The sequence below is a fragment of the Euleptes europaea genome, chromosome 6, assembly GCF_029931775.1.
Source record: "Euleptes europaea isolate rEulEur1 chromosome 6, rEulEur1.hap1, whole genome shotgun sequence".
Taxonomy (NCBI): domain Eukaryota; kingdom Metazoa; phylum Chordata; class Lepidosauria; order Squamata; family Sphaerodactylidae; genus Euleptes; species Euleptes europaea.
This window is the reverse complement of record NC_079317.1, coordinates 78,301,556-78,318,834: the sequence shown is the minus strand read 5'-3', so window position 1 is coordinate 78,318,834 and position 17,279 is coordinate 78,301,556. Positions and strand designations below refer to the sequence as shown.

At 40.5% G+C, this 17,279-nt stretch overlaps 1 protein-coding gene across 1 annotated transcript in view; it reads right to left on the bottom strand.

The window, feature by feature from the left end:
• ELP4 (elongator acetyltransferase complex subunit 4) overlaps nt 1-17,279 on the bottom strand; it is a 179,974-nt gene that overhangs the window by 142,961 nt on the left and 19,734 nt on the right. Inside the window, exon 3 of the mRNA XM_056851933.1 lies at nt 14,300-14,421. Coding sequence (XP_056707911.1) covers nt 14,300-14,421 — 122 coding nt within the window. The remainder of the gene's footprint in view (nt 1-14,299; nt 14,422-17,279) is intronic.

The window sequence follows — 17,279 nt, the reverse complement described above, 5'->3', positions numbered from 1 at the left end:
ATACCACAGTGGGCTTTTGTGGCTGAATTACATGTCAGGAGAGCTGGTCATGAATCTGCAATAACTTCTCTAGTTTAGCACTAAGACATCAAAACAAGCACACAGAAACACAAGACAATTACATCTGGACCTTAAACCTCCTCAATACCCACACCATTACCATCTAACAAACCATGACTGACATCATTCACTCAAGTGACTTCAAAACAACAGCAAAGCCAAACTATCCTTAAACAAGTGGTCATGGTTGGTAACGATATAGTACTGCAGCCAGAAATGGGTTGTAACTCAAAAGTACACAATCTCTTAACAAATACAATTGATCAATTTTATTAAATTCTTGCCTAGTGTTATGTATTTGCCATTTTGTTTTTTGAAAAGGTGGTATACAGGTTTTATGAACCCCATTGATGACTGAAGCGATTAAAATACACAACTTGACCAATTGGGGTGAGGTTTAAAAAAAAAAAAAATACTGCCAGACATATTGCTAGGCATTGTACCTGTTGGGTGCTAATGACCTCTGCCAACTTTGCAATGAAGTTATTGGAATCAAAACTGCGATGTTTTCAAATAAGAACAAAATTCTTTGGCACAGCTAGCATTTTTATGCTTGGAATCCTACCAAACCAAGAACTCAAGCTTGGGAGACCTTCAGCATTACACAGTTTATTGCTGTTCAGGACAGTGTACTTTGCATGTCCTTTTCAGAATTACAAAGAACATTTTTGCAAATTGGTATAATCATGGTATTTTATACCTCAAAGGATGAAAAAATGCTGTGAGAAAACTCCTTTTAAATGCCGGAAATGCAGAGTAGGTTCCACAGATTATTTGTGCATATATTGGGCATGTGCAATTGCAGAATTATTGGGGGGGGGAGTAATCTATTTTATAGGGTAATCGTATGTTAAAATGCCAACTCCCTGAAAACGTTAAAGTTTTATTGAAATCACTCTCTGATTATTGTAGAAATGGAAACTTTGAATATGGTTTTAAACCTATTTTGGCAGCTAAAATGCCAATTGAAAAAACTGGAAGTGGGACAAATTTGAATATCAAAAATTGGGTTAACAAGGTTTGGTAGATTACTAAATTGTTCAATTTAAGCAAGATTATCCACTTGAAAGAAGGAAGACAACAAACCCTTTTTTTAAAAAAAATGTGGAAATCTTTTTTGGCTTTCTGGTGGCAAAAACTAAATGTAGATTTGAATGTGTTTGAATGTTATCTTTTGTATGTGAGGAGTAGACTTATTTTTTCATTTTGTATCTTTTTCTTGGTACACATGTAAATATTGCTTTGCTTCTTTTGTTTGTGGATATGTAACAAAACAAAAACAAATCTATATTTGTAAATTTCTTCTGCAAGTGAATTATAGCATTCATAAAAAAGTTTCAACGGCATACTTGCAAGGCATGTTGTTTTATTGGATGAGTGAGGAATCTATAAAGCCTTTGCTTTCTTAAGTTGCTTTTTGCCATTCACAGATTTCAGGAGAAGCAAGACAACTGAAAAGTGTTCAAAAAATGAAGGCACAAATATATCTCTTTCTGCAAACCTGGGGTTTCCCACTTGTTTGTAAAAATATGGCCTCTCTGTACGGATTTTTTGATATGCATTTTGGGGGCATGTTCAGAATTAGATATATTATTTTGAAGGAGTAGTCTAGATAAGAATGGCAAAGCCATGAGAGTACTTGAGCCAATCACTAATCCTAACTAAGTACTCTAAAGAGTACCTGTAGCGTTTTGCTGTTTTGAATGGACTAAACTTTAGAACAGGTGATGGCAGCTACTGACTTGTAGTATATTTTAGGATTAGCAGTAAAATCCTTTTAATCTTCTCTGCTAGTGGCTGGTTTTAAAGATTTCATTTAAAAAATGATGACTGCTTTTATGTTGAGTTTTGTCAGGCAGTTATGTGTTTTACATTTAGTTGGGAGTTGCTTGGAGTGATTGTTAATGAAGAGGCAAGGTATAAATATTTTAAATAAAAACAGCTGGAGTGTTAGAACTCAATGCAGTCTAGCCAACCAATCATGTTTGCAGCAACAGCAAGGGGAAAGGGTTTTGCTATAATAAGACTCATATATAGAACACCTTTGGTGTACTAAAATGTTTAAAGGAGAGTTGCTTATATAAGAGGTAAGCAAATCATAGTGATCAATAACCTGTTTCTCCTCTTCATGAAAGAGCAAAGTATTCTGGCCTCGATCCAAAGATCTCGCTGTGCAGTCAGAAGGAACTTCAGCTCACACAGGAAATTGGGATTTCCTTGTCTGCAACCCCCTTGCACCCTCCACAATGGCTTTTTGAGGTGCAAAGACTAGAGGCTGTGGGTGAGGATCAGACACCTCTATGAGTGGATATAGCTGACATTGCACAGAACTATTTGTGGATACAAGTCTTTGAACCCTTTTGGTTTCAGTTGGCTATAATACAAGTTGGCCTAGAAAAAATATATAGAGAAAAGTAAGCATATCAAAAGCACATACAGTTTTGGTATATCATGTCAGATACTTTAACACTGCATCTGTAACTATTTTATTAATGTTAAAAGCTGTAACTTTCCAAGATGAATGTGTGGTACCAACACAAAGTTGTTGCAGTCGCTCAACGTACATTTAATCAACCAACATGATTAAATATCAATGAAAATTGATATTATCTAGAGTCTTATTATATCAATGAAAATTGATATTACAGGTTAACCTAGACAGGAATGGAAATTTTATTTAATAAAGCAATTGTTTAAACCAGTGGTGGGCAGTACCACCCCCTGGGAGGTGGTGGGATTACCTAGGGGAGCACTAAGAGGCAAGGGGGCAGCAGGGGGGCACTAGAGGTGGGCCCCTTCAACTGAGTTGTTGGATAGGGTAGGGGGTGCTGGGGTTGAGTTTATGGAACCAAGGGGGCGGTGGCCCAAAAAGTTTGGGAACCACTGGTTTAAACTCTCAAAATTGTATCATTTACTTGAGTCAGTGAAGGATTATATGTGAGGTTTGCATTTTTCTCCTTCCCTCTATTTTATTCTCACAATAATTGTGTCAGTTAGGTTAGGATGAGAGGATGTGACAGGCCCAAGGTCCCCAGCAAGCTTCCAGGCAAAGTGGGGATCTGAATCTGGGTCTTCCGGACCCTAGTTTTATATTCTAACCAGTACATTAGACTGGCATGAACAAACCAAGTAAGAGGAAGGATAAACAGAAATGTCAAGTTTCAGCATCACCATTACGTACAGTCATGCATTTGTAATCTAATAATCTATATATCTAATTTTGAAGTCTGGCTCCCATCTGTGGATATCTAAATCCGCAGATTAGGGCCACAATGACACTGAACAGATTTTTCTGCAAACTTGGGAGACCCCCTAGGTTTGCAGAAAATTCTGAAATGTAAAAAGGGGGGGCTTAAATTTCCCCAATTTAAATAAAATGTCATCTGTGCATGTGCAGACAATAACTTAGCAGGCAGTGGAAGATGGCAGGAGCTGCTCCAGGCCCAGCTGTGGAGGCAGGCACTGCAACGAGAATTGGGGGGGGAGAACCTTGCTGAGGATGGGGGGAAGCTGATGGGCGACTGTTGCACCAACAATAGGGCCCAGGCAAGCAGAGTCAATGATGGGAGGAGGTGAGCAGTAGGGTTGCCAACCTTCAGGTGGTGGCTGGAGATCGCCTGCTATTACAACTGATCTCCAGGTGACAGACATCAGTTCCCCTGGAGAAAATGGCCACTTTGGCAATTGGACTCTGTGGCATTGAAGTCCCTCTCCTCTTCAGGCTCCATCCCTAAAATCTCCAGGTATTTCCCAACCCGGAGCTGGCAACTCTAGTGACCAGAGAGACAATGATGGGGGGAAGGCGAAATGACAGCCAATGATAACAGGGTGAGGTGAGACAAGAACAGAGAGCCTACAATGGGCGGGGGGAGGCGAGATGAGATCCAATGACTGTTGGTGGGGGTGAGACGAGAGCAGAGAGCAGATGATGAGGGAGGAGGCTAGACAAGAGCAGAAAGCCAACGGGGGGGGGGGGGTTGAGCAAAGAGACGACAATATGGGGGGAAGGCAAGCAGAGTGCTGACAATACAGCGGGGGGGAGGTGAGCAGAATGCCGCAATAAAAGATAGGATGGAAAGAAGATAAAGCTTTGGGGTGTGGGAGCAGAAAAGGTGAAAATGGAAAGGGGGAGGTAGGAAACAAAAGGGTGAGTGAGTGGGACAGAGGCTGTAAGGGGGGGGGAGAAAGTGGTGTACCCAGACTCTTCCTCCACTTTCCCATGAGTCCTCATGCGTCCTCCACTTGTATATTACTATGATGTGACAATTTCATAATGGAAAGATGGGAAAAGTAATGGGAAGAGTAAATGCTTCCGGTAATTCATGCAGTTGAGTAACAGTACATTCTTCTATTTAGGCTTTTATTTGCTATACTTCTGTATACCTTTCATCATAGTAATACAGGAGTAAAGATGGATGAGGATCTTTTAAAACCTTAAACGCCTATAAGCAAAAAACTAATTGTTTCATCATAAATTTCTCATAACATAGTTTCTTATTTCAGACATTAACATTAGCTATACTTTATTTATTACATAGATGCTTTTGTACCTTAGCTACATTTATTACGGGTTTGTGTAATCCAGTTTAAATTAGTTTCCTGGGTATCTTATTCACATTCAGTAAAATTGCCTGCTTTTCCCCCCCAGTAACACCTGCAACTCATTGTGTACAGGTATCTTTATGTCAATTATACAAAAATGAGTCAATGTAGCCCTAGCTCATTGTTGTGGAAGAGATCATCATTAGAATAAATCCTGTGCAAGCATTCACTTAACTCCTTAAACCTCTCATTGTTTTCTATTCTGCTTCTCACAATGAAAGACACACCTGCTACTGCAATTCCTCTTCTCACACTGTAGAAGAGGTGACTGATAGTACTATCCTAAACACAGTAACACCCTTCTACATCCACTGAAATTAATGGTTTTAGAAGAGTATAAGTGGTTAGGGTTGCAGTGCAACGCTCCTAAAATACATTAAAATTTTCCTACAGGTGAGAGCCACACTACCTCAATTTCTCCTTCAGCGCTCCCCCTCACCCCACATCTATCAGTAATTCTTTTCTGAAGTCCCACAAGATTTTGCTTTATATTGCAATCCTGATGATTATTTTAATTGTGTCCACAGACACATCTGAGAAAGCGGGCAGTTGCCTTACAGAGTGACACTGGACACACAATCTCCACCTCCAAATACCCTGCGGCACTCTTTAACTACCACACCTAACATTCCTAAATCATGGCGGGTGTGTGTGTGAGACAGAACAGGATAAAGGAAGTATGCCAGTAGTCCGTGAAAATAAATGGAAGCCGTGAACTGCCCCTCCTAACTTCTGAATCTCAGTGACAGCTTGTTAATGAAGTAGAATACTTAGAGAAAACGTGAATTACAATTATCAGCAGAAATAAACTGCTGTTGTTGAACATGCTATTATTATGGTGATAAACCCAATCGTTAATACCAAATCCTAAAACTGGTACTTGGATACATGTTTAGTGTATCTTTCTTGCATATCATATCAAAACAAACCTTTCAATCACTTTCTTGGGCAGTTAACAAACAGTAATTGGATAAAAACTGTACCTGTTCAGATACAAGCAGAATAAAAGTACATTTATGATGAAAAGAATCTCTAAGCAATTAATTTAGTTTGATAATAGGCTACTTAGATTTTATAAAAATTAAAGGGCATAATGCTTTCACGTATAACCAAAAGGCTTGTACCATGCAGTGATCCCCAAAGCTCCCTCTTCTCCCTTTCTCCCTCCCTCATTATTGAATAAAACAGCATAAGATTCTGAGTAGACCTATTTAGGACTGGTCTCTCAGTCAAGTTCTAAAGCATAGTTGGCATCCACCAGTACTTCTGGTGTTCATCAAGCTCTTCAGAAAGTGGGTGTGGTCATTTTAAGGCAAGGCTTGTTATCAGCTTCTCTCATTCAAATGAAAGGGTTTTCCGTGGCTGAAATAGCAGCCACAGCCACTGGATTTCCTTCTTTTTATTCCTTGTCTTCCTGCCTTCCTCCCCTTGTGCTTTCCTTTGTTTCTCTTTATTACACTTCTGGAATTCTTGTGCAAAGCAAGAAGGGAAGTATTTTGCTAGGCTCTGCCTAGCCCCCTGGCGCAGAGTGGTAAGCTGCCGTACTGCAGTCCAAGTTCTGCTCATGACCTGAGTTCGATCCCAACGGAAGTTGGTTTCAGGTAGCCAGCTCAAGGTTGACTCAGCCTTCCATCCTTCCGAGGTTGGTAAAATGAGTACCCAGCTTGCTGGGGGTAAAGGGAAGAAGACTGGGGAAGGCACTAGCAAACCACCCCGTAAACAAAGTCTGCCTAGTAAACGTCGGAATGTGACATCACCCCATGGGTCAGTAATGACCTGGTGCTTGCACTACCCTTACCTGCCTCCTGGGTTTGCCATTTGTGGTTTGGCTCCACCTCCTGCCATTTTGGTTTGGGGCTTGCCTCCTACGTAGGGTTGCCAGGTCCCTCTTTGCCACCGGTGGCAGATTTTTGGGGCAGAGCCTGAGGAGGGTGGGGTTTGGGGAGGGGAGGGACTTCAATGCCATAGAGTCCAATTGCCAAAGCTGCCATTTTCTCCAGGTGAACTGATCTATCATCTGGAGATCAGTTGTAATAGCAGGAGATCTCCAGCTATTGGAGATCTCCAGGCAGTTGGCAGCCCTACTCCTGCAGGAGTCATTTGGGGTGGCGCTCACCATCCCCTCTTAAAATTTGAAAGATGTCCACAAGCTCAAGAAGGCAGGGGACCCCTGTTCTAAAGATTTGGATCATGTAACTTATCTAAGCAGAGAGAGAAGACTGGAGGGGAATATGAGGCAGTACACACACATCCCATTCCTCCTAAAGGTCATCATACTGTTTGCAAGTGGGCTTATGCATGTACCCCAAAGGGGAAGAAGGGAGAAGCAGGCTCTGTTGATTACTACAGGGGAATCCAAATAATTTTCTAAACTACATTTCTTATATCAGTTGTCTTTATTGGAGACTTGTACACAAAAGGAGTAAAAAATGGGGGGGTGGAATTGCCCCAGTTAAAGCTTTCACAAGTCACACACAGGGCTTCTATTCCACTATTTCAAATACTGCAATAAATCCTGTATTTCTGCATCAAGATTCATGTTTTTCCTAACTGTTAGGAATTCCTTATCCTTATGTGGATTGCTACATTGTTCTGCTTCCCTTGGCAGATGCACTAAACAAAATCAGATTCAAGTAGTTTGACCTCTCTCCCTTCTTCTGTTCCCTAGGGCATAATAAAACCCAAGGAACAATCCCACAATGGTTAATGAAGATTAACCTCACACCTTCTTAATTACTAATGTATTACAACAGCTATGGGCATCATAGTTCCCTCTAAGATATTTTACAATGCTGGTGAAGTACTATTGTGCTATTATTTAGCAACATAATTCATGTTCTTTGTGAAATCCCTCTTAAATCCTTTTATCCTTGCAGGGATTTTTAAAAAAAAAACACTATTTAGAATTGTAAACATTATATATTTACGTATCAATAAATGTGTTCTGATAAACACATTTTGTGGAGTAGCTGCTCTTATAATTAACTACACAAGACATGGTTATTTAAAGTGTATAACAACTCATTCATGTTTGAAGTGACATTTACATAGTAATACTTCAAAACCAACCTCTACTGACGTATTTATTATCAGTTAAGGAACTTATTTTATTTATTTCATTAATATCCCCCCTTTCTTCCCAGTAGGAACCCAAACCAGCTTACATTGTTCTCCTCTCTTCCATTTTCTCCTAACAACATCCCTGTCAGGTAGATTGGGCTGCGTATGTGTGACAGGCCCAAGGTCATCTAGGAAGCTTCCATGGCTGAATTGGAATTTGAACCTGGGCCTCCCAGATCCTAGTCCAACACTTTAACCACTATAGCATGCTGGAAAGGAAATGACTTTGCTGTTAAAGCATTTTATATTAACACTGATAATATAAAGAACTAAGACTGGATTGCTGGAAAATATTTTTGAATTTATTCTAGCAAAGAATCAGAAAAGAGGGACAAGATGGCCAATGTGACTTTATACCCCCACCCCCGGAGCCAGACACCTTGCCACCAAAAGAAGATTTGGTAAATGTAGCTGCAGAAGTTAAAACAAATTAAAAGTAGCTTAAGTCCTATTTGAAAAACACAATTGAACTATATATTTTATAAAGGATAGTTTATTATGTATTAGCATCGGATGTAATAGTGCTCTTTGTGTGATTTTGTATTTTTATATATATATGTATTTGTATTTTTTGGTATTGTATTGTATTATGATTTTTTTTTGTTTTTTTTTTTGTTTACTTATAAAAAGCAATTAAAATTTTTTTAAAAAAGAAAGGGGTGGGTTTTAGCTGAATCATTGTCCTGCAAAAAGTATCAAAGGTAATGGGCTTATCATTGTCCTGTAAGTATCAAGATAATGTGCTAATGAGGCTGTGGTATGTTAATATGGAACCATTCTTTCTGACTATATATTACTCTTCCTACACACTTGACACAGAGACACTGTCCTTCAGTGTTACTCCTCTGAAGATGCCTGCCACAGCAGCTGGCGAAACGTCAGGAAAGAAAATACCAAGACCACGGTCACACAGCCCGGATAACCTACAAGAACCAATGAACTCTGACCGCGAAAGCCTTCGACAATACAATTGAACTACTTGCTATCCAGAATTTTGAACTAAGGAGTGATAGCTGAATCAGTCATTGTGTTAAACTTAATAACTTAATAACTCTACAAGGAGGGGGGGAAAGTCTTTTCAAAAATATAAATATGATCTAAAACACCAAGAGGAGGATTTGGAAAACAGTTTCCAAAGGTATTTCACATTTTTTGACTTTCTAGAATCTAGACCAAATACAGCCAATACTCTCTGTATGGCTCTCCATGTCACTCAAATTATGTGTAAGGTTTGATTGCTCTCCTCATCAGTACCTCTATCCTTATTATTATCCTGACTACACGGCCAAAATGGGGCAGCCTGCTCACAACCAGTCAGGACAAGCAAGAAAGCTCCAATGTTACATAGAAACACAGAGCTGGAAGGGACCCCAAGGGTCATCTAGTCCAACCCTTGGGCTTTTCCCAAGGTGTTAATTTAAAATCCGCTCTGCCACCTTTTGATAGTAAGTGGAAAATGCAGGACATTTACATTCCCCATTCTGCCAATGACCCCTGCTTTGTGTCCAGAGGAAGGCAAAATACCTCCAGAATCCCTGGGCTGAAGTTATTGACAAGACAAGAATTTATTAGACCTTTCATGTTTAGCAGAGTTTGACTTCCAACAGATATCTGGGTAACTGAAATCTCCCATGGCCACTATGTCCCATTTCTTTGTAATCTGGTCTAGGAGTGTATCATCCAAAGACTCTGCCTGGCTTGGTGGTCTATAGCAGACCCCCACCATAATATCATTATTATTTCTTACTTATTATTTCTTATTCCTTTTATTTTTACCCAGGGACTCTCACATGAATCTGAGAATGGAAGGCTAGTTGTTTCTTCACAAGTATTCAGATCCTTGACGTATAATGCTACTTCTCACTGCTTCCTTATTTGTCTATTCCTTTTAAACAAATTGTACCCCTCAATCCTAATATTCCAATTGTGAGCGTCATCCCACCAAGTTTCAGTAATGCCTATTAGGTCATAGTCCCCCTTCCTGTACTAGGACTTCAAGTTTCTCCCATGCATTAGTGAAGAGACATCAAAATCCATTGTTTATGTGCCCTAAGTCTTCCATTTCTGATCTTACCTACAACTGAATGGGTCCCTGCATATGTGCTCCTCCCTGCACATCTTTAGTTCTTATCTCCAGTTATTGGCATCATGCTAGGCTTTGAATTTTTGTCTCCCTCCCCCACAGGTTTTAGTTTAAGGCCATCTTTATCAGTTTTTATAAGTCTCTTACCAAACCCATTTTTCATACCCTTGTGAAGTGCAAACCATCTCCCAATAGAAGAGCTCCATCTCGAAAGTGTAATCCATGGTGGTCAAAAAACCCCAAACTTTCCTGATGACACAGTCTATGCAGCCATTTGTTTATTTCCAGTATTCTTCTCTCTCTTCTTAAGCCACGGTCTTTGACAGAAAGAACTAACAACTTTACAACCTGCAGTCCTAGGTTCTTCACCTTTTTACCCAGAGCCTCATACTCTTTTAATACATTCCAGGCTGTGGAATGGATAAACAAGAAGGGATAATAATATGTGGGTTTGATGAGTCTTTCTAGCCTTTCTGTCACATCCTGGATGCATGCACCTAGTAGACAACATACCTCTCAATATGACAAGTCCGGTTGGCACATTTTAGCCTCTATCCCATTTGATAGGGAGTCCCCAATTACCACCACGTGTCCTCCTATATTGGGGAGAAGAAGCTTGATTACTCTCATCCTCAGGGGCCTGAGAAATGTCCTTTGACCTGGAGCCTGGGGGAGCAGTCCTTGTTCCAGTGATCCAGAATCAATATCTATGGGGAGATCCTGGAACTGATTGCTTAGCAATAAAGGCTCTGTATGACTCCAGATTTTCCTGTTCCCGTGGGTCACATTCTTCCACATGTGTGGGGTGTTCCTCCATTTTCTGAGATACCTCCTCCTCCTCCTGTTGCCCTCTCAAGAGTACGTCATGTGTTCTGTCCATGAACTCTTTACCTTGCCTCATGAAATGGAGTGTGGCCAAGTGTGCCTCAAGCCCTTGTATCTTCTCCACCAGTAGGGCTACCAATTTACACTTGCTGAAAGTGTAATTGTCGTTACCCTCAAGTAACATAACAAACACGGCACAGACTTTGCAGGTCACTACCTCAGCTCTCTCACCACCCATGTTGCTTCGATTCATTCGTTCCTAACTCCCCTGCCAAACTCCCACACAAAACTCCCTGTTTGCTCCTCCTGTTCGCTCCTCTTGTTCACTCCCTGTTCGTGATGAAATGATCTCTCAGTTGTTGATAAAATATCCAGGCCAGGACTCAGCAGATAGGGTTAGGAAATTGTTAAGCAGTGAGAATCCTCAGGTCACAAACAAGGTCGCCAAATATTGTGCTGTCATTATGAAGCTTTGTAAATCTCTGCTAAAATGATGTTATCTGTATTTATTGTGCCTCTTTGTCTCTCCACTTAGTCTTATATGTAAAGTGTTTTTAAAATTTATATATAAATGTCCCAACATTTTAAAGCAGTTTTTGTATTGTTCATGCTATATAATTTTTACTGGTCTGGTTGACTGTATTAATAAATTGGATTGGATATTAATTTTGTTAGGCATCCGGACAAATTGTAGCTTTTAGTCTTGTTCGGCGAGTAACCCTTTTTGGTATTCTGTATTTTGTAGTTTTACAGCTCATCTGTTTTTCATGTTCGTGTTTAATTTTTGCGATTCTGTATTTGTTATGACCTTGTGATTACAACAATAATTTATCTATTACTACAGTGGCACTTACACACAGGGCGAACGTCCACCAGTCAGGCTGACAATGGGTCCAGTTTATAACTGGGAATCTCCAGCAAAATACTGAACAGTGGCTTTGCAGCATGCTGTACTCAGACCCCAAAAAGGTGGCTTTTATTTTATAATTTCTTATATTCTTATATTCTAATATGTAGCAGTACAGCTGTCTATTAGACAGATGAACTGACTGAACAGAAATGTTTAAAATATCCTGTTTAAAACCTCATGTATACTGTTCTATAGGATTTTTACAGGGGTGTAATTTTTCAACAATGTTACATCTCAATGCTGACTTCCTGAAGAAGCTTTGACTACAATAGGCATGAACGTGTTTTCAAAGGATGATGGATAAATTGCTGGTTGGTAATATAATATATCTTAGGCAGCTGATGGGGCTTTTATATTCTACTTGTCTGTTAGTTATACAGTTTAAAGATAATTATGGTCTATAAAACCATCCTTTCCCCTTCCTAAAACCAGCAATATTTGTCTTCTCTATAGGATCGGGAAACTCCCAATCATATATCATAAAATTAAAGCAGGTCATTTAGAAATTTTTTGAAATGAATAATATGTATAAGAAATCCCATTTTGAGTCACCAGGATGTTGGATTCACAGCATGGTGATAGGCTGCAAAGATGTGATAGTTTATTTAAATTGTTAGCTGCCTTGGCAGCCCTTGCAGGGGCAGAAAGGCGGGATGTAAATTTTGTTAATTAATTAAAAATATATTTAGAATGGAGAGATAGTATCACTGTACCATTTTCAGTACAATCCCACAGTTACTAAACTCCCTGATATCAATGGGTTTAGACTGCAGTTAACTCTGCATAGGATTGCACTGTTCTAAAGCCTGTGCCTATTAAAAACTAGATTGCTTTACTCAGACCATGCTCTAGCAGGTGGCAAAATATCAGTGTATTTATTGTTACATTTAATTTTTCTCATAGCAGACAGATTCTAAAGCTGTGATACACACATGTGTGTGTAAAGTGCCTTCAAGTCGCAGCTGACTTATGGCGACCCCTTTTGGGGTTTTCATGGCAAGAGACTAATAGAGGTGGTTTGCCAGTGCCTTCCTCTGCACAGCAACCCTGGTATTCCTTGGTGGTCTCCCATCCAAATACTAACCAGGACTGACCCTGCTTAGTTTCTGAGATCTGACGAGATCAGGCTAGCCTGGGCCATCCAGGTCAGGGCGTGATACACATATACATACCCCCAAATGCAGAAAAAAAATCAATCTTTTTATGTTTGAAGGTATTACATTAAAAAAGAAACCTAAAGAGTGACTCCATACTTAATATAGCAAATATTCAATATCTTTCTTTAACGTGTATTTCACAAAGTTTCTGGATTGGAAATTCTAATCAAAAAGCTAATATATAGTAAGGGACAATTAAACAAAGCTTATTTTTCAGTTGGTTCATATCATAAAATGTCATTCATCTATATACAGAAAATGCTAAACACAAAATTAAAACCCTTAAGCAAAAACTCCAGTGTAAAAGTCAACCCAGTTGCACTAATTTTTTGGCACAACGTATACAATAAGGAGCTTGACAACTTTGTACTTTTATATTTATATTTATTTACTGTCTTTATAGGACTTTGTTACTTGCACAAATAATACTGCCTCCAAAGTATAGCCACTCACTAGTTAGTTTTCTCTCTGCAAAAAGAAACAGAATTATAGAGCTGGAAGTGTCCTTAAGAATCATACAGTCCAACCTCCTGCACAATGCAGCAAATTCCCAAGTACCTCCCCACCACTCCAGTGACCCGTGCTCTATGCCCAGAGAAAGGCAAAAAATCTCCAGGGTCCCTGACTAATCTGGCCTGGAGGAAAACTGCTTCCTGACCCCAAAGTGGCGATCACCATTACCCTGGGCATGTAAGACATCCGAGCACTGACTCATCCATTCCTGCCCTCCCTCTCATGCTCTAAGTACACAGAATCAGCATTGCTGTCAGATGGCCTCTAGCCTCTGCTTAGAAACCTCTACAGAAGGACAGACCATCACCTCCCAAGGAAGCCTGTCCCACTGAGGAACCGCTGTCAGGAATTTTTTCCTATTGTTTAGCTGAAAACCGTTTTGATTTAATTTCAATCTATTGATTCTGGTTCAATCTTCTGGGGCAAGAGAAAACAACTCCGCTCCATCCTCTATATGACAGCCCTTCAAATACTTGAAGATGGCTATCATATCACCTCTCAGTTGTCTCCTCTCCAGACTAAACATATCCAGCACCTTCAACCTTTCCTCACAGGACTGGGTTTCCAGACCCCTCACCATCTTTGTTGCCCTCCTCTGGACACATTCCAGCTTGTCAACATCCTTCTTTAACTGCGATGCCCAAAACTGAACACAATACTTCAAGTGAGGTCTAACCAAAGCAGGGTAAAGCAATACCATCACTTCCCTTGATGTGGACACTATACTTCTGCTGATGTAGCCTAAAATTGCATTTGCCTTTTTAGCTACTGCATCAGACTGCTGACTCATGTTCAGTGTATGGTCTACTAAGATTCCGAGGTCCTTCTAGCAGGTACTACTGCCAAGGCAAGACAAGTACCTGGGACATAAAATAGCTGTAAAAATCTACTGATTTTAACATTGGGTTGCTTTTCTTATCCCAACCAATGTAAGATAAATTCTCCTTAGGATTAAACTGTTTAGTGCGTTTCTATAACACAGTCTAAAAGACACTGAACAATATCACATGGAAGAAACTTTTTCTTTACCTTTAAAATGTCAGCAGGCTCCTCTTTAGCTGAAGCTATGAATAAATTATGTCCACAAACTATTCCCTCTGCAAGGAAGTGCTTGAACAATATATTGGAGTAGATACCATATGTATCTTCTTCTGTAGGGAAAAAAAGAGTAGACAGATTACCAAGAGAAACACCTTTGTTAGTGTGTAAGAAAGGGTGGCCCTGACCTGCATAGCCCAGGTTAGCATGATCTCATCAGATATTGAAAGTTAAGCAGGGGATGAGATGGAGGATGGGAGACCACCAAGAAAGTCTACAGTTGCTATGCAGAGGCAGGGAATGGCAAACCACCTCTGAACATTTCTTGCCTTGAAAAACTTATGATGCCATCATAAGTCGGCTTCGACTTCACCACAATAAAGGGGGGGGGGGGTGAGAGACCACAAACAACTTGTCAATACTGCTTTAAGATCTCTGCAAATTTTCCTCAATTTATGTTCAAGGGCTACAAGACCCTAGTGAATAATGGCAAGCAGATGCATGGAACCAAAATTAAGGACACCTATTATAAGCTATATTTTTGCTTTGGAGAGTTTCTGATACTAGGCAGGCTGAACAGTAGCACATTCTATATTCCCATTGGCCAGATGCCATTTTCATAACAACTTGCCATAAGAGTAACTCCGTGTTTAGAACATAATGACTTGTATCCAACAAGACTTGCTCACACAGCAGACCTCACAAAGTAGGACTTCTCACTTCCCCCAGCAGACAGCTGAGCCGCCAGACATTTTATTTTGGGGAATTAGTGGACCCTCAGAAACAACACAGGAGCAAATTGAGGGTCTGCAGTGTGTGTATATGTGTGTGTGGGGGATCCACAGAAATCATCACCTCACTTCTGGATGGGAGTTACCTTAAGTATTTGGAATTGCATGGCTGACTGACTGTAAGTCATTAAGACAGCAAAGTGTATCCCCAAACATTGAGTATTTAACCAGCTTTGGCTTGGAAGTCTAGGACCATTACAGAATGTCAGAACTTACTGTGATATGAAAAAGAAAGTATCTGTCTTCTTTCTTATTGTCCAAAGGACAAACACATTCTGACCCCATGCTTTGCTGGGCTTCTTCAATACAGCAGAGAATCAAGGCCTTGCTGAATGGTGAAAAAGGGCTCCTTACTACAAGCTGGTCTATCACACCTTTCTAGACTGTGTACAGCCCCTAAATCAGAAGGACTGGCTTCAGTAATGATCATACCCTATATCATATTCAGAGGAAACAGACTGTACAGAAATTTCTTCAGATTGAAGGAGAACAAAAAGACCAAATTCTTCTGCATTTTGTAAGGTATATAGAGACTTTGGCTTAAAGATTCAACTGTAGGAGATATTAAATATTAAAGTCTGACATAAGGGGATCTGAACATACACTTATATTTTGGTGCTTTGCTTGGGGTTCAGAGATGTATGCTGCAGGCAACTTTAGTGAGGACAATGAGTCACCAGCTGTGACATGAAGAGCTGCCAGAGAAATGGATGTGCCATTGCAACCAAACATTGCAAGCAGAAAACTTTTTGATATGGTCCTAAACTAACGGGTTGTAGGAATGAAGGCATGTTTCCATTTAGATTAGTACTTTGATATTTGTCCTTTGCTTGCTTGTTGAGGTGGGGCGGGGGGACTATGGCTCAGTGAAACAGCCTTTGCTTTTTATGTGGAAGGTCTGACGTTCAATCCCCGGCATCTCCAGTTAAAAAGGACCAGGCAATACATGATGTGAAAAGATCTCTACCTGAGAGCCTAGAGAGCTGCTGCCAGCCTGAGTAGACAATACTGATCTTGATGAACAATGGGCTGACACAGTTCTTACCAGGGAACCCCTTCCCAGATGTATGCTGCTGTTCTGACTCCATCTCGGCTGAATTTGCTTCGGCAGCCATTTCAGGAGCTAGCAATACCGTGCTTTGGAGAAGTTGAGGTCAAGGTGCTCCTCAGGCTATACTAATGAGTGGCTAAAACTTTGGGCGGGAGATTGATGGGACATCAGTTTGCCTACCCATTGCCATGGGGGCTTGCAAAGCCAGGCACCCACCTAGATCTATCAATGCAATTTCATCACCAAAGGGCAAATCTTCCTGAGTACAAAATATAATTACTATCAAGCAATCATGTAGGCCTGAATAAGACAAAATATAAATCATAAAAATTATTGAAATATCCAGATCTAAAAGTACTAAAACATTACAGATTCAGCTTTTGCTCGTATTTTCCTGGCTTCCAAGGCAAACAAGGCTCTGTATAAAATGAGCGAGCCAGTATCTGAGAAAAGGAAGAACAGCTTCTCTGCTTCTGAGCAACAGTTTAAGCCCTTCGAGAACGCTGTAAGAAATTTAGTTCTACGCTCTCTGTACAGATGGCAGGACATAATACAACAGGGTAAATTTTCCAGAAACGGAGCTCTACACAAAGCAAATGGTTTTTTGGAGTTGCAACCATCAAGCAAAGCTGTTTGCATGGTCTGGAACCACATATTGAAAGGATTTTGCAGAACCACAGGCAAGAGGAGAGGCAAGAGGCAGCAAGGGGAGAATAATACAATACCGACCCAATGCTGGAGTAAACCACGGCCACAACTTTATTGATTACAGCCACTAGAGAACTGGTGAGGCATGGGCGACAGATCCATGCATCGACAACTCTCCCAGCCTGCCTGCTGGGTGGAACTGCATGGAATGGCAGATCTTGAGATCCACATGGGCAGAAGCCACTGCGTGGTTCCCCTGCTACCTGAGAGTGAAGTCAGACGACAGCCTCTGAGCTGGGCACACCCCCTAATGGCTCCACTTCCAAGACCTTTTAATGGAATCCCCAAACTGGGGGGAGACAGGAATGCAGGCATTGCCCCCCCCCAAAAAAATGGATCCAGCCCCATGCCCAAACCATCCACCACAAGGCCTTTTTCTAGACAGTCACTTCGGTCTTAACAGGGGTAATACTTAAAGCCA